The 20,035-nt window shown below is 40.4% G+C and overlaps 1 protein-coding gene across 1 annotated transcript in view; it reads left to right on the forward strand.

Annotated features, from left to right (window-relative positions):
* Window positions 1-20,035, forward strand: part of bdg (sodium-dependent transporter bedraggled) — a 127,982-nt gene that overhangs the window by 77,265 nt on the left and 30,682 nt on the right. Inside the window, exons 11-12 of the mRNA XM_071678933.1 lie at window positions 10,943-11,119; window positions 14,420-14,580. Coding sequence (XP_071535034.1) covers window positions 10,943-11,119; window positions 14,420-14,580 — 338 coding nt within the window. The remainder of the gene's footprint in view (window positions 1-10,942; window positions 11,120-14,419; window positions 14,581-20,035) is intronic.

The following is a 20,035-nucleotide window of genomic DNA, read 5'->3' on the forward strand; positions in this document are numbered from 1 at the left end:
ATTGAGAGCAATCTCAGAAATACTCCTTGTTTTGAACCAGTTCCCTCCCTTGCCCTCCTTCATATATTTCTCCCTACAGAGCTGTCTAATTTAGATAGCGAGGTGAGCGGTTGTATGACTAATAATACTGCCTTCACATAAAGTGCACACAAAAAGAATAATTATATAGTGTTGGAGGCTGCCAACACAGTAGTGCTTTACTCCAGGATGAAGCCTCTCATGATCACCACATAGATTGGAGTAACACTTCTGCCATCATGAATCAAAAATATGTTCGGAAAAGAAATATTATGGATTTCTGTTTAATTGCTTATAAATTTAGAAAAAAGTAATGTATGATTTGGATATTTTAGTTCAGTTGATCCTGATTTTCGAAAGATATTTACTAGGTCAGATATGGTTGCCCAGGTTACTTGAGACCACCTTACCATGGCATCTGTGTGTTCTTTGCATATGGATTGTCTGACATACATAATTTCTCTCTTTAAATATGTAATACACAAAAGGTCTCACAAAATTTTTCTTTGCTCATGTTATTATTGGTACGTAATTTATACCAAGAACTGTGTTTTTATCATGGATGTAGGCAAGCAAGTATGAATATGTTCTTGTTGATATAAAAATATGAATATGTACATGTGCATATATGTATATGGCTATGTATGTGTATGTATAGGTATGTATATTTGTATATTTGTATATGGGGACAGGGGAGAAAGAATACTTCCCACGTATTCCCTGCGTGTCGTAGAAGGCGACTAAAAGGGGAGGGAGCGGGGGGCTGGAAATCCTCCCCTCCCGTTTTTTTTAATTTTCCAAAAGAAGGAACAGAGAATTGGGCCAGGTGAGGGTATTCCCTCAAAGGCCCAGGCCTCTGTTCTTAACGCTACCTCGCTAATGCGGGAAATGGCGAATAGTTTGAAAGAAAAAGAAAAAGATGTATATGTATGTGTGTGTGCTGGAAATCCTCCCCTCTCGTTTTTTAATTTTCCAAAAGAGGAACAGAGAAGGGGGCCAAGTGAGAATATTCCCTCAAAGGCTCGGTCCTCTTTTCTTAACGCTTCCTCGCTAATACGGGAAATGGCTAATAGTATGAAAAAAAGAGAGAAAAAGAATATATATATATATATATATATATATATATATATATATATATATATATCTTTTTATCGAGGATGTAAGGCATGTGTACGTGTAGGAAGAGAGGAAAGTGATTGGTTCTCAGTGAATGTAGGTTTGCGGCAGGGGTGTGTGATGTCTCCATGGTTGTTTAATTTTGTTTATGGATGGGGTTGTTAGGGAGGTAAATGCAAGAGTTTTGGAAAGAGGGGCAAGTATGAAGTCTGTTGGGGATGAGAGAGCTTGGGAAGTGAGTCAGTTGTTGTTCGCTGATGATACAGCGCTGGTGGCTGATTCATGTGAGAAACTGCAGAAGCTGGTGACTGAGTTTGGTAAAGTGTGTGGAAGAAGAAAGTTAAGAGTAAATGTGAATAAGAGCAAGGTTATTAGGTACAGTAGGATTGAGGGTCAAGTCAATAGGGAGGTGAGTTTGAATGGAGAAAAACTGGAGGAAGTGAAGTGTTTTAGATATCTGGGAGTGGATCTGGCAGCGGATGAAACCGTGGAAGTGGAAGTGGATCATAGGGTGGGGGAGGGGGCGAAAATTCTGGGGGCCTTGAAGAATGTGTGGAAGTCGAGAACATTATCTCGGAAAGCAAAAATGGGTATGTTTGAAGGAATAGTGGTTCCAACAATGTTGTATGGTTGCGAGGCGTGGGCTATGGATAGAGTTGTGCGCAGGAGGATGGATGTGCTGGAAATGAGATGTTTGAGGACAATGTGTGGTGTGAGGTGGTTTGATCGAGTGAGTAACGTAAGGGTAAGAGAGATGTGTGGAAATAAAAAGAGCGTGGTTGAGAGAGCAGAAGAGGGTGTTTTGAAGTGGTTTGGGCACATGGAGAGAATGAGTGAGGAAAGATTGACCAAGAGGATATATGTGTCGGAGGTGGAGGGAACGAGGAGAAGAGGGAGACCAAATTGGAGGTGGAAAGATGGAGTGAAAAAGATTTTGTGTGATCGGGGCCTGAACATGCAGGAGGATGAAAGGAGGGCAAAGAATAGAGTGAATTGGAGCGATGTGGTATACCGGGGTTGACGTGCTGTCAGTGGATTGAATCAAGGCATGTGTATGGAGGTGGGTTGGGCCATTTCTTTCGTCTGTTTCCTTGCGCTACCTCGCAAACGCGGGAGACAGCGACAAAGCAAAATAAAAAAAAAATAATAATATATATGAATGTAGGTTTGCGGCAGGGGTGTGTGATGTCTCCATGGTTGTTTAATTTGTTTATGGATGGGGTTGTTAGGGAGGTGAATGCAAGAGTTTTGGAAAGAGGGGCAAGTATGAAGTCTGTTGGGGATGAGAGAGCTTGGGAAGTGAGTCAGTTGTTGTTCGCTGATGATACAGCGCTGGTGGCTGATTCATGTGAGAAACTGCAGAAGCTGGTGACTGAGTTTGGTAAAGTGTGTGAAAGAAGAAAGTTAAGAGTAAATGTGAATAAGAGCAAGGTTATTAGGTACAGTAGGGTTGAGGGTCAATTCAATTGGGAGGTGAGTTTGAATGGAGAAAAACTGGAGGAAGTGAAGTGTTTTAGATATCTGGGAGTGGATCTGGCAGCGGATGGAACCATGGAAGCGGAAGTGGATCATAGGGTGGGGGAGGGGGCGAAAATTCTGGGAGCCTTGAAGAATGTGTGGAAGTCGAGAACATTATCTCGGAAAGCAAAAATGGGTATGTTTGAAGGAATAGTGGTTCCAACAATGTTGTATGGTTGCGAGGCGTGGGCTAAGGATAGAGTTGTGCGCAGGAGGATGGATGTGCTGGAAATGAGATGTTTGAGGACAATGTATGGTGTGAGGTGGTTTGATCGAGTGAGTAACGTAAGGGTAAGAGAGATGTGTGGAAATAAAAAGAGCGTGGTTGAGAGAGCAGAAGAGGGTGTTTTGAAGTGGTTTGGGCACATGGAGAGAATGAGCGAGGAAAGATTGACCAAGAGGATATATGTGTCGGAGGTGGAGGGAACGAGGAGAGGAGGGAGACCAAATTGGAGGTGGAAAGATGGAGTGAAAAAGATTTTGTGTGATCGGGGCCTGAACATGCAGGAGGGTGAAAGGAGGGCAAGGAATAGAGTGAATTGGAGCGATGTGGTATACCGGGGTTGACGTGCTGTCAGTGGATTGAATCAAGGCATGTGAAGCGTCTGGGGTAAACCATGGAAAGCTGTGTAGGTATGTATATTTGCGTGTGTGGACGTATGTATATACATGTGTATGGGGGGGGTTGGGCCATTTCTTTCGTCTGTTTCCTTGCGCTACCTCGCAAACGCGGGAGACAGCGACAAAGTATAATAAAATAAAAATAAAAATATATATTACATGATAGCTAGAGACTGAGTTTGAACGAATGGGGCCTTTGTTGTCATTTCCTAGCTCTACCTCACATACATGAGAAGGGAGGGGGTTGTTATTTCATGTGTGGCAAGATGGCGATGGGAATGAATAAAGGCAGACTATGAATTATGTACATGTGTATATATGCATATTTCAGTGTGTGTATATATATGTATATGATGAGATGTATAGGTATGTATATTTGCGTGTGTAGACATGTATGTATATACATGTGTATGTGGGTGGGTTGGGCCATTCTTTCGTCTGTTTCCTTGCGCTACCTCGCTAACATGGGAGACAGCGACAAAGCAAAATAAATAAATAAATGGCAGAATGCTTGCATAGTGCCATTTTACAAAGGCAAAGGGGATAAAAGTGAGTGTTCAAATTACAGAGGTACAAGTTTGTTGAGTACTCCTGGGAAATTATATAGGAGGGTATTGAATGAGAGGGTTAAGGCATGTACAGAACATCAGATTGGGGAAGAGCAGCGTGGCTTCAGAAGTGGTAGAGGATGTGTGGATCAGGTGTTTGCTTTGAAGAATGTTTGTGAGAAATACTTAGAAAAGCAAATGGATTTATATGTAGCATTTATGGATCTGGAGAAGGCATATGATAGAGTTGATAGAGATGCTCTGTGGAAGGTATTAAGAATATATGGTGTGGGAGGCAGGTTGTTAGAAGCTGTGAAAAGTTTTTATCGAGGATGTAAGGAATGTGTACGTGTAGGAAGAGAGGAAAGTGATTGGTTCTCAGTGAATGTAGGTTTGCGGCAGGGGTGTGTAATGTCTCCATGGTTGTTTAATTTGTTTATGGATGGGGTTGTTAGGGAGGTGAATGCAAGAGTTTTGGAAAGAGGGGCAAGTATGAAGTCTGTTGTGGATGAGAGAGCTTGGGAAGTGAGTCAGTTGTTGTTCGCTGATGATACAGCGCTGGTGGCTGATTCATGTAAGAAACTGCAGAAGCTGATGACTGAGTTTGGTAAAGTGTGTGAAAGAAGAAAGTTGAGAGTAAATGTGAATAAGAGCAAGGTTATTGGGTACATTAGGGTTGAGGGTCAAGTTAATTGGGAGGTAAGTTTGAATGGAGAAAAACTGGAGGAAGTAAAGTGTTTTAGATATCTGGGAGTGGATCTGGCAGTGGATGGAACCTTGGAAGCGGAAGTGTATCATAGGGTGGGGGAGGGGGCGAAAATTCTGGGAGCCTTGAAGAATGTGTGGAAGTCGAGAACATTATCTCGGAAAGCAAAAATGGGCATGTTTGAAGGAATTGTGGTTCCAACAATGTTGTATGGTTGCGAGGCGTGGGCTATGAATAGAGTTGTGCGCAGGAGGGTGGATGTGCTGGAAATGAGATGTTTGAGGACAATATGTGGTGTGAGGTGGTTTGATCGAGTAAGTAATGTAAGGGTAAGAGAGATGTGTGGAAATATAAAGAGTGTGGTTGTTGGATCCAAATGGTCTTACAGTACCCTGTAACTCTTATCATGTGAAATATAGGAATATATTCAAACTGATGGTTTAGTTCCATTTTAAAAGGTAATGAACCAAGGGTTTTACCTGACACTTGATTAAGGCTTTTTTTCTCCATCTTTTTCAGTCATGGATGGCAGCTAGTCGAGAAGTTTTCTTAGTGTGGGGTTTCCATGGAGCTGTTCTTCAGCAGATGGCAGCTCATAATAAGTATGTCAATAATTATCTTGATTTGCCTTCTCACATTTTATTGTATTGTAGCTTATGCTTGCATATATCATAGTTTTAGAAGTCTATAATCATCAAATTCAGGTAATTTGTTTTAATATTGACTTTTATTTGAACCTTTTACCATTATAACAGGCTGATGACCTGCTTAATTGTTAAATTATTTTGAAAGTTTTTCATGCATTAGAATGAGAATAGAATGAAAGAGTTCCTGTGACATAACCACAGACATTGAAGAAACTATTGAAAAATAGGAATGTACAAGGTACTTTGTATATTTTTTATTTTACCTTAAGTATCATCACAGTTGATTACACACATAGAAAGATTCTTTATATACTATAGAAGTGAATGCCAGTACTGAAGTCAATAAATATTTTTCCACCATCAGGAGAGGACATGCTTTGTACAGAGACACAACAATATTGTCGGTGGTCACAGCTCTGGTCCTAGTGCTTGCAGCTGTCACTGGTTCCTCCTGTGTATCAGGATTGCATCAGAATAACTTGCACTACAAACCATCCTCTTTTGGTGAGATGTGTTTTGGAATATGAGATTCATTTTTTCATCATGTAAGAAAAAAATTGAGAGCAATCTCAGAAATACTCCTTGTTTTGAACCAGTTCCCTCCCTTGCCCTCCTTCATATATTTCTCCCTACAGAGCTGTCTAATTTAGATAGCGAGGTGAGCGGTTGTATGACTAATAATACTGCCTTCACATAAAGTGCACACAAAAAGAATAATTATATAGTGTTGGAGGCTGCCAACACAGTAGTGCTTTACTCCAGGATGAAGCCTCTCATGATCACCACATAGATTGGAGTAACACTTCTGCCATCATGAATCAAAAATATGTTCGGAAAAGAAATATTATGGATTTCTGTTTAATTGCTTATAAATTTAGAAAAAAGTAATGTATGATTTGGATATTTTAGTTCAGTTGATCCTGATTTTCGAAAGATATTTACTAGGTCAGATATGGTTGCCCAGGTTACTTGAGACCACCTTACCATGGCATCTGTGTGTTCTTTGCATATGGATTGTCTGACATACATAATTTCTCTCTTTAAATATGTAATACACAAAAGGTCTCACAAAATTTTTCTTTGCTCATGTTATTATTGGTACGTAATTTATACCAAGAACTGTGTTTTTATCATGGATGTAGGCAAGCAAGTATGAATATGTTCTTGTTGATATAAAAATATGAATATGTACATGTGCATATATGTATATGGCTATGTATGTGTATGTATAGGTATGTATATTTGTATATTTGTATATGGGGACAGGGGAGAAAGAATACTTCCCACGTATTCCCTGCGTGTCGTAGAAGGCGACTAAAAGGGGAGGGAGCGGGGGGCTGGAAATCCTCCCCTCCCGTTTTTTTTAATTTTCCAAAAGAAGGAACAGAGAATTGGGCCAGGTGAGGGTATTCCCTCAAAGGCCCAGGCCTCTGTTCTTAACGCTACCTCGCTAATGCGGGAAATGGCGAATAGTTTGAAAGAAAAAGAAAAAGATGTATATGTATGTGTGTGTGCTGGAAATCCTCCCCTCTCGTTTTTTAATTTTCCAAAAGAGGAACAGAGAAGGGGGCCAAGTGAGAATATTCCCTCAAAGGCTCGGTCCTCTTTTCTTAACGCTTCCTCGCTAATACGGGAAATGGCAAATAGTATGAAAAAAAGAGAGAAAAAGAATATATATATATATATATATATATATATATATATATATATATATATATATATATCTTTTTATCGAGGATGTAAGGCATGTGTACGTGTAGGAAGAGAGGAAAGTGATTGGTTCTCAGTGAATGTAGGTTTGCGGCAGGGGTGTGTGATGTCTCCATGGTTGTTTAATTTTGTTTATGGATGGGGTTGTTAGGGAGGTAAATGCAAGAGTTTTGGAAAGAGGGGCAAGTATGAAGTCTGTTGGGGATGAGAGAGCTTGGGAAGTGAGTCAGTTGTTGTTCGCTGATGATACAGCGCTGGTGGCTGATTCATGTGAGAAACTGCAGAAGCTGGTGACTGAGTTTGGTAAAGTGTGTGGAAGAAGAAAGTTAAGAGTAAATGTGAATAAGAGCAAGGTTATTAGGTACAGTAGGGTTGAGGGTCAAGTCAATAGGGAGGTGAGTTTGAATGGAGAAAAACTGGAGGAAGTGAAGTGTTTTAGATATCTGGGAGTGGATCTGGCAGCGGATGGAACCATGGAAGTGGAAGTGGATCATAGGGTGGGGGAGGGGGCGAAAATTCTGGGGGCCTTGAAGAATGTGTGGAAGTCGAGAACATTATCTCGGAAAGCAAAAATGGGTATGTTTGAAGGAATAGTGGTTCCAACAATGTTGTATGGTTGCGAGGCGTGGGCTATGGATAGAGTTGTGCGCAGGAGGATGGATGTGCTGGAAATGAGATGTTTGAGGACAATGTGTGGTGTGAGGTGGTTTGATCGAGTGAGTAACGTAAGGGTAAGAGAGATGTGTGGAAATAAAAAGAGCGTGGTTGAGAGAGCAGAAGAGGGTGTTTTGAAGTGGTTTGGGCACATGGAGAGAATGTGTGAGGAAAGATTGACCAAGAGGATATATGTGTCGGAGGTGGAGGGAACGAGGAGAAGAGGGAGACCAAATTGGAGGTGGAAAGATGGAGTGAAAAAGATTTTGTGTGATCGGGGCCTGAACATGCAGGAGGGTGAAAGGAGGGCAAGGAATAGAGTGAATTGGAGCGATGTGGTATACCGGGGTTGACGTGCTGTCAGTGGATTGAATCAAGGCATGTGAAGCGTCTGGGGTAAACCATGGAAAGCTGTGTAGGTATGTATATTTGCGTGTGTGGACGTATGTATATACATGTGTATGGGGGTGGGTTGGGCCATTTCTTTCGTCTGTTTCCTTGCGCTACCTTGCAAACGTGGGAGACCGACAAAGCAAAAAAAAAAATATATATATATATATATATATATATTTAGAAAAGCAAATGGATTTGTATGAAGCATTTATGGATCTGGTGAAGGCATATGATAGAGTTGATAGAGATGCTCTGTGGAAGGTATTAAGAAAATATGGTGTGGGAGGCAAGTTGTTAGAAGCAGTGAAAAGTTTTTATCAAGGATGTAAGGCATGTGTACATGCATGAAGAGAGGAAAGTGATAGGTTCTCAGTGAATGTAGGTTTGCAGCAGGGGTGTGTGATGTCTCCATGGTTGTTTAATTTGCTTATGGATGGGGTTGTTAGGGAGGTGAATGCAAGAGTTTTGTAAAGAGGGGCAAGTATGAAGTCTGTTGTGGATGAGAGAGCTTGGGAAGTGAGTCAGTTGTTGTTCGCTGATGATACAGCGCTGGTGGCTGATTCATGTGAGAAACTGCAGAAGCTTGGTAAAGTGTGTGAAAGAAGAAAGTTAAGAGTAAATGTGAATAAGAGCAAGGTTATTAGGTACAGTAGGGTTGAGGGTCAAGTCAATTGGGAGGTAAGTTTGAATGGAGAAAAACTGGAGGAAGTAAAGTGTTTTAGATATCTGGGAGTGGATCTGGCAGCAGATGGAACCATGGAAGCGGAAGTGAATCATAGGGTGGGGAAGGGGGCGAAAATCCTGGGAGCCTTGAAGAATGTGTGGAAGTCGAGAACATTAGCTCGGAAAGCAAAAATGGGTATGTTTGAAGGAATAGTGGTTCCAACAATGTTGTATGGTTGCGAGGCGTGGGCTATGGATAGAGTTGTGCGCAGGAGGGTGGATGTGCTGGAAATGAGATGTTTGAGGACAATGTGTGGTGTGAGGTGGTTTGATCGAGTAAGTAATGTAAGGGTAAGAGAGATGTTAGGAAATAAAAAGAGCGTGGTAGAGAGAGCAGAAGAGGGTGTTTTGAAATGGTTTGGGCACATGGAGAGAATGAGTGAGGAAAGATTGACCAAGAGGATATATGTGTCGGAGGTGGAGGGAACGAGGAGAAGTGGGAGACCAAATTGGAGGTGGAAAGATGGAGTGAAAAAGATTTTGTGTGATCGGGGCCTGAACATGCAGGAGGGTGAAAGGAGGGCAAGGAATAGCGTGAATTGGATCGATGTGGTATACCGGGGTTGACGTGCTGTCAGTGGATTGAATCAGGGCATGTGAAGCGTCTGGGGTAAACCATGGAAAGTTGTGTGGGGCCTGGATGTGGAAAGGGAGCTGTGGTTTCGGGCATTATTGCATGACAGCTAGAGACTGAGTGTGAACGAATGGGGCCTTTGTTGTCTTTTTCCTAGTGCTACCTCGCACACATGAGGGGGGATGGGGATGGTATTCCATGTGTGGCGAGGTGGCGATGGGAATGAATAAAGGCAGACAGTGTGAATTGTGTGCATGGGTATAAATGTATGTGTCTGTGTGTGTATATATATGTGTACATTGAGATGTATAGGTATGTATATTTGCGTGTGTGGACGTGTATGTATATACATTGTGTATGGGGGTGGGTTGGGCCATTTCTTTCGTCTGTTTCCTTGCGCTACCTCGCAAACGCGGGAGACAGCGACAAAGCAAGATAAATAAATATATATATATGTGTGTGTGTGTGTGTGTGTATATATATAAGTGGATGGGTCATACCTCATTTGTTTCCTGGCGCTACCTAACTCACGTGAGAAATGGCAATCAAGTATAATGAATAAATGTATGTTTATTTATTTTATTGAAAATATATCCCAAACGCCTCACATGCCCTGTTTCAGTCCATTGACAGCATGCCAACCCTGGTATACCACATCGTTCCAATTCACTCTATTCCTTTCATGCCTCTCGCCCTCCTGTATGTTCAGGCCCCAATCGCTCAGTCTTTTTCACTTCATCCTTCCTCCTCCAGTTTTGGTCTCCCACTTCTTCTTGTTCCCTTCCCCTCTGACACATATATCCTTTTTGTCATTCTTTCCTCACTCATTCTTTCCATATGTTCAACCCATTTCAACACACCCTCTTCTGCTTACTCAACCACACTCTTTTTATCTCCACACATCTTCCTTACCTTTCATTACTTACTAGATCAAACCACCTCCTATCACGTATTGTCATCAGACATTTCATTTCCAACACATCTACCCTCCTCCATACAACCCTAGCTATAGCCCATGCCTCACAACCATATAACATTGTTGGAACTACTATTCCTTCAAACATACCCATTTTTGCTCTCTGAGATAATGTTCTTCTTCCACACATTCTTCATTGCTTCCAGAACCTCCCCCCCACCCACCCACCCACCGTGTGACTCACTTCTGCTTCCATGGTTCCATCCTCTGCTAAGTCCATTCCTAGGGCATATGAAACAACTAGGGAAAACCATAAAAAAGGTCTGTGGGACCTGGTTGTAGATAGGGGGCTTTGGTTTCAGTGTATAGTACATGACACCTAGAGAATGGATGTGAGCAGATGAGGCTTTTTCTCTTTCTGTTCCTGACACTACATTGCTAACACAGGAAACAGCAAACAGGTTTAGAAAAAATTAACCCAGGACCTTTCCATCTTCCTAAGAAAGAGTCCTGTGTTACCAAGGCTATCTATGTAGAAGATTCTGCATCCCAAGGCTGCACTAACTCCAGTTGCAGGGAAATATGTTATTAAACATATTATAATCAGACGTTAACATATTTATGGGTATAATGGTTTTAGTCTGTAATAACAAAGAAAGGAGAGATAAATCTCCAAAGGTTTATTGGTACCCATGTTGTCTCAAATATGGTATGTGATTTGGTCATAACTTTTTAGAGCTACACAACTTTGGCAATGGTCAAAAATAGTTTATTAATGCAAATCATGATGTATTGCAGAGAATGCAGAGAATGCTCAGTTCCTGTTAGAGTCTAAGGTCCAGCACAAGAAAATGTTTGAGACATTACTTAAACATTTCCACATGGGAAATTTACCTCCTCACTTTCTTGCTGAGTACATGTACCACGATAACTTTTATGCTGGTATTAGAATACGGCCACCAAAGATAGGAAACGGTATGATGTCATTCACTTGTAGTTTTAACTTATTTATTTCCTTGCAAAGTGAAGTAACCCTTTGATTAAAAGTAGAGCACTCAAAAATAGTACAGCATTAATGTATGTTTGTATTTTCTGATGAATTTTTATTGACATTTTACTTCCCCTTGCAATATGTTATGTAATTCAGTCATTTACTAAATTTATAACTTTTATCTGTCTGTGTATATATGTATATATCTATGTAATTATCTAATTTTCTTTATATCTATCTATCTTTCTATCTGTCTGTTGATCTGTTTATCTATCTTATTATTATTATATTTTGCTTTGTCGCTGTCTCCCGCGTTAGCGAGGTAGCGCAAGGAAACAGATGAAAGAATGGCCCAACCCCATCCACATACACATGTATATACATACACGTCCACACATGCAAATATACATACCTATACATCTCAACGTATACATATATATACACACACAGACATATACATATATACACATGTACATAATTCATACTGTCTGCCTTTATTCATTCCCATCGCTACCTCGCCACACATGTAATAACAACCTCCTCCCCCTCATGTGTGCAAGGTAGTGCGAGGATAAGACAACAAAGGCCCCATTTGTTCACACTCAGTCTCTAGCTGTCATGTATTAATGCACCGAAACCACAGCTCCCTTTCCACATCCAGGCCCCACAGAACTTTCCATGGTTTACCCCAGGCGCTTCACATGCCCTGGTTCAATCCATTGACAGCACATCGACCCTGGTATACCACATCGTTCCAATTCACTCTATTCCTTGCATGCCTTTCACCCTCCTGCATGTTCAGGCCCAGATCACTCAAAATCTTTTTCACTCCATCTTTCCACCTCTGATTTGGTCTCCCACTTCTCCTCGTTCCCTCCACCTCTGACACATATATCCTCTTGGTCAATCTTTCCTCACTCATTCTCTCAATGTGACCAAACCATTTCAAAACACCCTCTTCTGCTCTCTCAACCACACTCTTTTTATTACCACACATCTCTCTTACCCTATTATTACTTACTCGATCAAACCACCTCACACCACATATTGTCCTCAAACATCTCATTTCCAGCACATCCACACTTTTCGGCACAACTCTATCCATAGCCCACGCCTCACAACAATACAACATTGTTGGAACCACTATTCCTTCAAACATACCCAATTTTGATTTCCGAGATAATGTTCTCGACTTCCACACACTCTTCAACGCTCCCAGAATTTTCACCCCCTCCCCCACCCTATGATTCACTTCCGCTTATCTGCTGCCAAATCCACTTCCAGATATCTAAAATGCTTTACTTCCTCCAGTTTTTCTCCATTCAAACTTACCTCCCAATTGACATCAGCGAACAACAACTGCCTCACTTCCCAAGGTCTCTCATCCACAACAGACTGCATACTTGCCCCTCTTTCCAAAACTCTTGCATTGACCTCCCTAACAACCCCATCCATAAACAAATTAAACAACCATGGAGACATCACACACCCCTGCCACAAACCTACATTCACTGAGAACCAATCACTTTCCTCTCTTCCTACACGTACACATTCCTTACATCCCCGATAAAAACTTTTCACTGCTTCTAACAACTTGCCCTCCACACCATATATTCTTAATACCTTCCACAGAGCATCTCTATCAACTCTTATCATATGCCTTCTCCAGATCCATAAATGCTACATACAAATCTATCTATCTCACATCTATCTAATCAGTATTACTATTATGATTACCCAAGGGCCAATTTCTGTGAAAGAAATCTTGATGTTACCCAGGACCCTTCTAAAGGCTCCTGCAGCCCAAGACTGCACTACTTCTAGTAGCAGGGAAATGTAGACTCCATTAAAATGAGAATATCTTTGATGAAAGTGTACTCCCAGTGGCACAGCCTCTCCAAAGATGTTTTTTCACTCATAGTGTAACCTTGAGCAGATAGATTCTAGTAACACCTGTCTGTACATTTTATTGATTTATAATTACATGGAACAAATTTCTGTGAACAAGTCCGAGTGCTACCTAGGGACTTTCTGTTGGTTATTGCAGCCCAAGGCTGTGCTACTTTCAGTATGTCATATGCTTATACTCACAGTAAACCTCAGACATGTATAGCCTTTGAAAATATGTGGGTGGTGAACAATGTATTTTGTGGACACTGTGTATACATACATTTACTCTACACTAATTATCTGTACATGTGTGAATAATTAGCTGTACAGAATGTTGACCATCATACAGATGCATGTAATGACATACACTAGTACACCAGAGAATCATGTTAAAGTCACATATTTATTACCATTTATATTTGAATATGTCTATAAGAATATTTGTTTTTTACCACTGAAATTAATAAGTGACTCAAAATTTATCTAAAGATGCACCTTTTTAGGAGCTCTATAAGCATTAGAATCATCTTCATGAGCATGCTTGGGATCCATAATCACTGAAATTTTAACTCCTTAGAATATAAAGCACTGTGGTTATAGATGTACACACTTTTAAAACTCCCTCCCTATACAGTACAGATAGATAATTAAGGACTGACCTCAGAAGACATAGGACTGTCAGATTGCAGGTAACAGTGCCTTACCATATTCTTTTGGTATCTGCTACTCACCTTGATTGATCTAGACTTCATATGCAGTATACAGGCTTACCATTCATGCATACTTTTCTCTTCCTATTCTCATTCCATAGTGTATGGTTCAAGTTCTTTCTATCTTTTATGATGGTTTATATGTTTTGAGTATGAAATATTGTTCACGTTTCCTTACAATTTTTGTTTCATCTTGCATGGTTTACTGTATTTATGATTATTGTTTTGCTCTTACTTATGATTAATGGTTTACCTCACAGGAAACTTTTACATTTAAATTTGTTCACAAATATTGTGCCTTTAATTGCCTGTTGTTGTGCACTTGAGCTCCCCCTTCTGCATGGAAAATGACTAAATGATGATAAATCACCATTTTCATTTATCATAGCTCTCTTTTGTATGACTTTGTTCTACTTTTTTCCTTTCTGCATATAGGCTGCATTGCTTTTACTGTTATGTTTCAGAGTATATGTATATGTTTTGTTGTTTTGTGCCCTCTGAAACACAAAGCCAGCTCTCCTTACATATATATCACAGCTAGTTCTGTCACTGAATATGTTGATACTATGCTATGTCTGTTTTTGGTTAAAAAGGAGAAATTTTTCCCTTCTGTATACATATAAATTTTGGAGAAAAATTCCTTCAGCTACAGAATTCTTCATGAAGTTAATATCAAACTTTCAGTGAAAAGAACAGAAGCTGATGACCAAAGTGGTTATCAGAGTCTGCGTTTGGCCACAGAACTGTTCCCAGCACTTCTGGCTGTCAATGGGGCACAGCATATCTCACCATTCTGGTCATCTTTATTCTACTTGAGCTTACTTCTGTTTGGAATTGCTCAGCAGGTAAGCTGTTGTGTGTATTTTTGATAGAATTTTTAAGAATGATAATAATTTTGGAGTTTTTTTTACCTAAATATTTAACATATAGTCAGATAGTACCAGGAACAAACAAAGAATGGCATCATTTGCTCACATCCACTCTCTAGCTGTCATGTATTTTGCACCATGATTAGGGCCCCCTATCCACAGCCATGCCTCACAGACCTGTTTGTTGTTTCCCCTGGCCATTTTACATGCCCTTTTTCAGCCCACTGACAACACATCATCCCTTTATACCACATCACTCCAATTTGCTATATCACATATGTATCTCACCCTCCTGTATGTTTATTCCCTGATAACTCAAAGCATCTTTCACTCCATCTTTCCATCTCCTCATCCTCTCTTCTCCCTCCAATTTTGACATAAATATCCTCTTAGTCAGTCTAGCATCACTCATATCCACATGTCCACATCTTTTCAACACACCCTGTTCAGCTCTCTCAGTCATACTTGCCTTACTACCACACTTTTGTCTTACACTATCATTCCTTATCCAATCAACCCTCTTCACACCACATATTATCCTTTAATATTTCATGTCTAACACATTTGGCAGAGTATTAGATGAGAACATTAGGCCTTTTTTTTTGAATGAGATAAACTACTCAGGAGAGCAAATTATAGTCAAGCCAATGAAGGAACTAGGAGAATGGGGGAAGGTGAGGGGGTAGCTGTGGGAGGTAGGTCAGTGCAAGGGAAGTATGATTGTGAAAGGGATCTGAGGAATAAGGCGTCCAGTTTGACCAATGTAAGGGTAGCAGTAGAGGATGGATGGGACTGTCTGATGTCGTATATATAAAGTGCCAAAGGGCTTTCGATAAAGTACCTCATAAGAGACTTTTACATAAACTCAAAGCACACAGAATCGGTGAGGAAGTCTTATGTGGATCAGAGGCTGGCTTACCAGAAGAAGTCAGCATGTAATATTAAACAGCGAGGCCTCAGATTGGCAAGACGTAATGAGTGGTATGCCACAGGGGTCAGTCCTAGGCCCAATTCTTCTTGTGATATACATTATTGACCTAGAACTCAGTCTCATATCTAAGATCTAACTTTGCTGATGGTACTAAACTAGGAGGTAAAGCTTTAAACAGGTGGGACTGTGAAATGATTCAGAGATATCAGCTTACTAGCAGAGTGGTCAGACAGATGGCAAATGAATAGTAAATGAAGAAAAGGACATTGGAGTTGTCATCAGCAACAATCTGAAGTAAACTAAACAGTGTCAAACAGCAAGTAAAAAGGCAACCAAGTGTTAGGTTTCATAGCCAGGAACATAGATTACAAGACACCAGAAACAATTCTTCTTTCATACTATTCGCCCTTTCCCGCATTAGCGAGGTTGCGTTAAGAACAGAGGACTGGGCCTTTGAGGGAATATCTTCACCTTGGCCCCCTTCTCTGTTCCTTCTTTTGGAAAATTAAGAAAAAGAAAAAAAACAAGAGGGGAGGATTTCCAGCCACCCGCTCCCTTCCCTTTTATTCGTCTTCTACGACACACAGGGAATATGTGGGAAGTGTTCTTTCTCCCCTATCCCCAGGGATAATATACATATATATATATATATATATATATATATATATATATATATATATATATATATATATATATATATATATATATCATCAGCGAACAACCACTGACTCACTTCCCAAGCTCTCTCATCCCCAACAGACTTCATACTTGCCCCTCTTTCCAAAACTCTTGCATTCACCTCCCTAACAACCCCATCCATAAACAAATTAAACAACCATGGAGACATCACACACCCCTGCCGCAAACCTACATTCACTGAGAACCAATCACTTTCCTCTCTTCCTACACGTACACATGCCTTACATCCTCGATAAAAACTTTTCACTGCTTCTAACAACTTGCCTCCCACACCATATATTCTTAATACCTTCCACAGAGCATCTCTATCAACTCTATCATATGCCTTCTCCAGATCCATAAATGCTACATACAAATCCATTTGCTTTTCTAAGTATTTCTCACATACATTCTTCAAAGCAAACACCTGATCCACACATCCTCTACCACTTCTGAAACCACACTGCTCTTCCCCAATCTGATGCTCTGTACATGCCTTCACCCTCTCAATCAGTATCCTCCCATATAATTTACCAGGAATACTCAACAAACTTATACCTCTGTAATTTGAGCACTCAACTCTTATCCCCTTTGCCTTTGTACAATGGCATTATGCACGCATTCCGCCAATCCTCAGGCACCTCACCATGAGTCATACATACATTAAATAACCTTACCAACCAGTCAACAATACAGTCACCCCCTTTTTTAATAAATTCCACTGCAATACCATCCAAACCTGCTGCCTTGCCGGCTTTCATCTTCCGCAAAGCTTTTACTACCTCTTCTCTGTTTACCAAATCATTTTCCCTAACCCTCTCACTTTGCACACCACCTCGACCAAAACACCCTATATCTGCCACTCTATCATCAAACACATTCAACAAACCTTCAAAATACTCACTCCATCTCCTTCTCACATCACCACTACTTGTTATCACCTCCCCATTTGCGCCCTTCACTGAAGTGAGAAACTGCAGAAGCTGGTGACTGAGTTTGGTAAAGTGTGTGAAAGAAGAAAGTTAAGAGTAAATGTGAATAAGAGCAAGGTTATTAGGTACAGTAGGGTTGAGGGTCAAGTCAATTGGGAGGTGAGTTTGAATGGAGAAAAACTGGAGGAAGTAAAGTGTTTTAGATATCTGGGAGTGGATCTGGCAGCGGATGGAACCATGGAAGCGGAAGTGGATCATAGGATGAGGGAGGGGGCGAAAATTCTGGGAGCCTTGAAGAATGTGTGGAAGTCGAGAACATTATCTCGGAAAGCAAAAATGGGTATGTTTGAAGGAATAGTGGTTCCAACAATGTTGTATGGTTGCGAGGCGTGGGCTATGAATAGAGTTGTACGCAGGAGGATGGATGTGCTGGAAATGAGATGTTTGAGGACAATGTGTGGTGTGAGGTGGTTTGATCGAGTAAGTAACGTAAGGGTAAGAGAGATATGTGGAAATAAAAAGAGCGTGGTTGAGAGAGCAGAAGAGGGTGTTTTGAAATGGTTTGGGCACATGGAGAGAATGAGTGAGGAAAGATTGACCAAGAGGATATATGTGTCGGAGGTGGAGGGAACGAGGAGAAGAGGGAGACCAAATTGGAGGTGGAAAGATGGAGTGAAAAAGATTTTGTGTGATCAGGGCCTGAACATGCAGGAGGGTGAAAGGAGGGCAAGGAATAGAGTGAATTGGAGCGATGTGGTATACCGGGGTTGACGTGCTGTCAGTGGATTGAATCAGGGCATGTGAAGCGTCTGGGGTAAACCATGGAAAGCTGTGTAGGTATGTATATTTGCGTGTGTGGACGTATGTATATACATGTGTATGGGGGTGGGTTGGGCCATTTCTTTCGTCTGTTTCCTTGCGCTACCTCGCAAACGCGGGAGACAGCGACAAAGCAAAAAAAATATTTATATATATATATATATTTTTTTTTTTTTTTTTTTTTTTTTTTTTTTTTATATACTTTGTCGCTGTCTCCCGCGTTTGCGAGGTAGAGTGAATTGAAGCGATGTGGTATACCGGGGTTGACGTGCTGTCAGTGGATTGAATCAAGGCATGTGAAGCGTCTGGGGTAAACCATGGAAAGCTGTGTAGGTATGTATATTTGCGTGTGTGGACGTATGTATATACATGTGTATGGGGGTGGGTTGGGCCATTTCTTTCGTCTGTTTCCTTGCGCTACCTCGCAAACGCGGGAGACAGCGACAAAGCAAAAAAAAATATATATATATATATATATATTTTTTTTTTTTTTTTTTTTTTTTTTTATACTTTGTCGCTGTCTCCCGCGTTTGCGAGGTAGCGCAAGGAAACAGACGAAAGAAATGGCCCAACCCCCCCCATACACATGTATATACATACGTCCACACACGCAAATATATATTTTTTTTTTTTTTTTTTTATACTTATATATATATATATATATATATATATATATATATATATATATATATATATTTTTTTTTTTTTTTTTTTTTTTTCATACTATTCGCCATTTCCCGCGTTAGCAAGGTATCGTTAAGAACAGAGGACTGGACCTTTGAGGGAACATCCTCACCTGGCCCCCTTCTCTGTTCCTGCTTTTGGAAAATTAAAAAAAAAAAAACTGAGAGGGGAGGATTTCCAGCCCCCCGCTCCCTTCCCTTTTAGTCGCCTTTTACGACACGCAGGAAATACGTGGGAAGTATTCTTTCTCCCCTATCCCCAGGGAATAATATATATATATATATATATATATATATATATATATATATATATATATATATATATATATATATATATATATATATATATATATACATACATACATACATACATACATACATACATTCTTTCTTTCTTTCAAACTATTCGCCATTTCCCGCATAACTGAGGTAGTGTTAAGAACAGAGGACTGGGCCTTTGTGGAATATCCTCACCTGGCCCCACTCTCTTCCTTCTTTAAGAAAATTAAAAAAAAAAAAATGAGAGGGGAGGATATCCAGCCCCCACTCCCTTCCCTTTTAGTCGCCTTCTACGACACGCAGGGAATACGTGGGAAGTATTCTTAATCCCTTATCCCCAGGGATAATACAATTCTTACACTTTATAATTCTTTAGTAAGACCACACCTTGAATATGCAGTTCAGTTTTGGTCCCCAGACTATAAAATAAGACAAGGAAAAATTAGAGCAAGTACAAAGACATGCAACAAAATTGATCCCATCCCTTAGAAATGTGGCATATGAAGAGAGGCTAAAACAATTGAATCTTTTCTCCCATAAAAAATGTAGACCGCAGCGACTTAATCCAAATGTTCAAAATTCTGAACAAGTTCGATTAAGTGAATCAAGAACATCTTTTTGAAATACAAGAAAATACAGTTATCAGGACAATTGGTTTAAAACTCAAAGCTAAAAGATGTAGTAAGGTCGTGGGAAGACGCTTTTCCTATAGGTGTGTTGAGCACTGGAATAAGTTACTGTCAGATAGTGAATGCTAAGACTATAAATACCATCAAAAGTTGTTTAGACATATATTTTATAAACTCAGGTATACTCTGGGAAGAATGTAGGAAAAACTATAAACAACAGCAGTAACAGGGACACCAGAAGGCTAATATGTGCAGCAGCAGGGAGTCAGTGGTAGCTTAAAAACTGCTGAGCTGATTTTTTTTTTTTTTTTTTTTTTACCAGACAACCCAGTCATGGGCCAGTTAGGCCTCCTGTTGTCTGTCTTTCTCATGTAAACTCATGTACTATACTATACTGTCAGACTTGCATGTTTGGCCTTACAGACAGTGGCCTCTTCCTTCCATACACCCCTCAGTGCATTTGGTTTGGGTTGGGGATGT

Source organism: Panulirus ornatus, chromosome 29 (genome assembly GCF_036320965.1).
Source record: "Panulirus ornatus isolate Po-2019 chromosome 29, ASM3632096v1, whole genome shotgun sequence".
Lineage (NCBI taxonomy): Eukaryota > Metazoa > Arthropoda > Malacostraca > Decapoda > Palinuridae > Panulirus > Panulirus ornatus.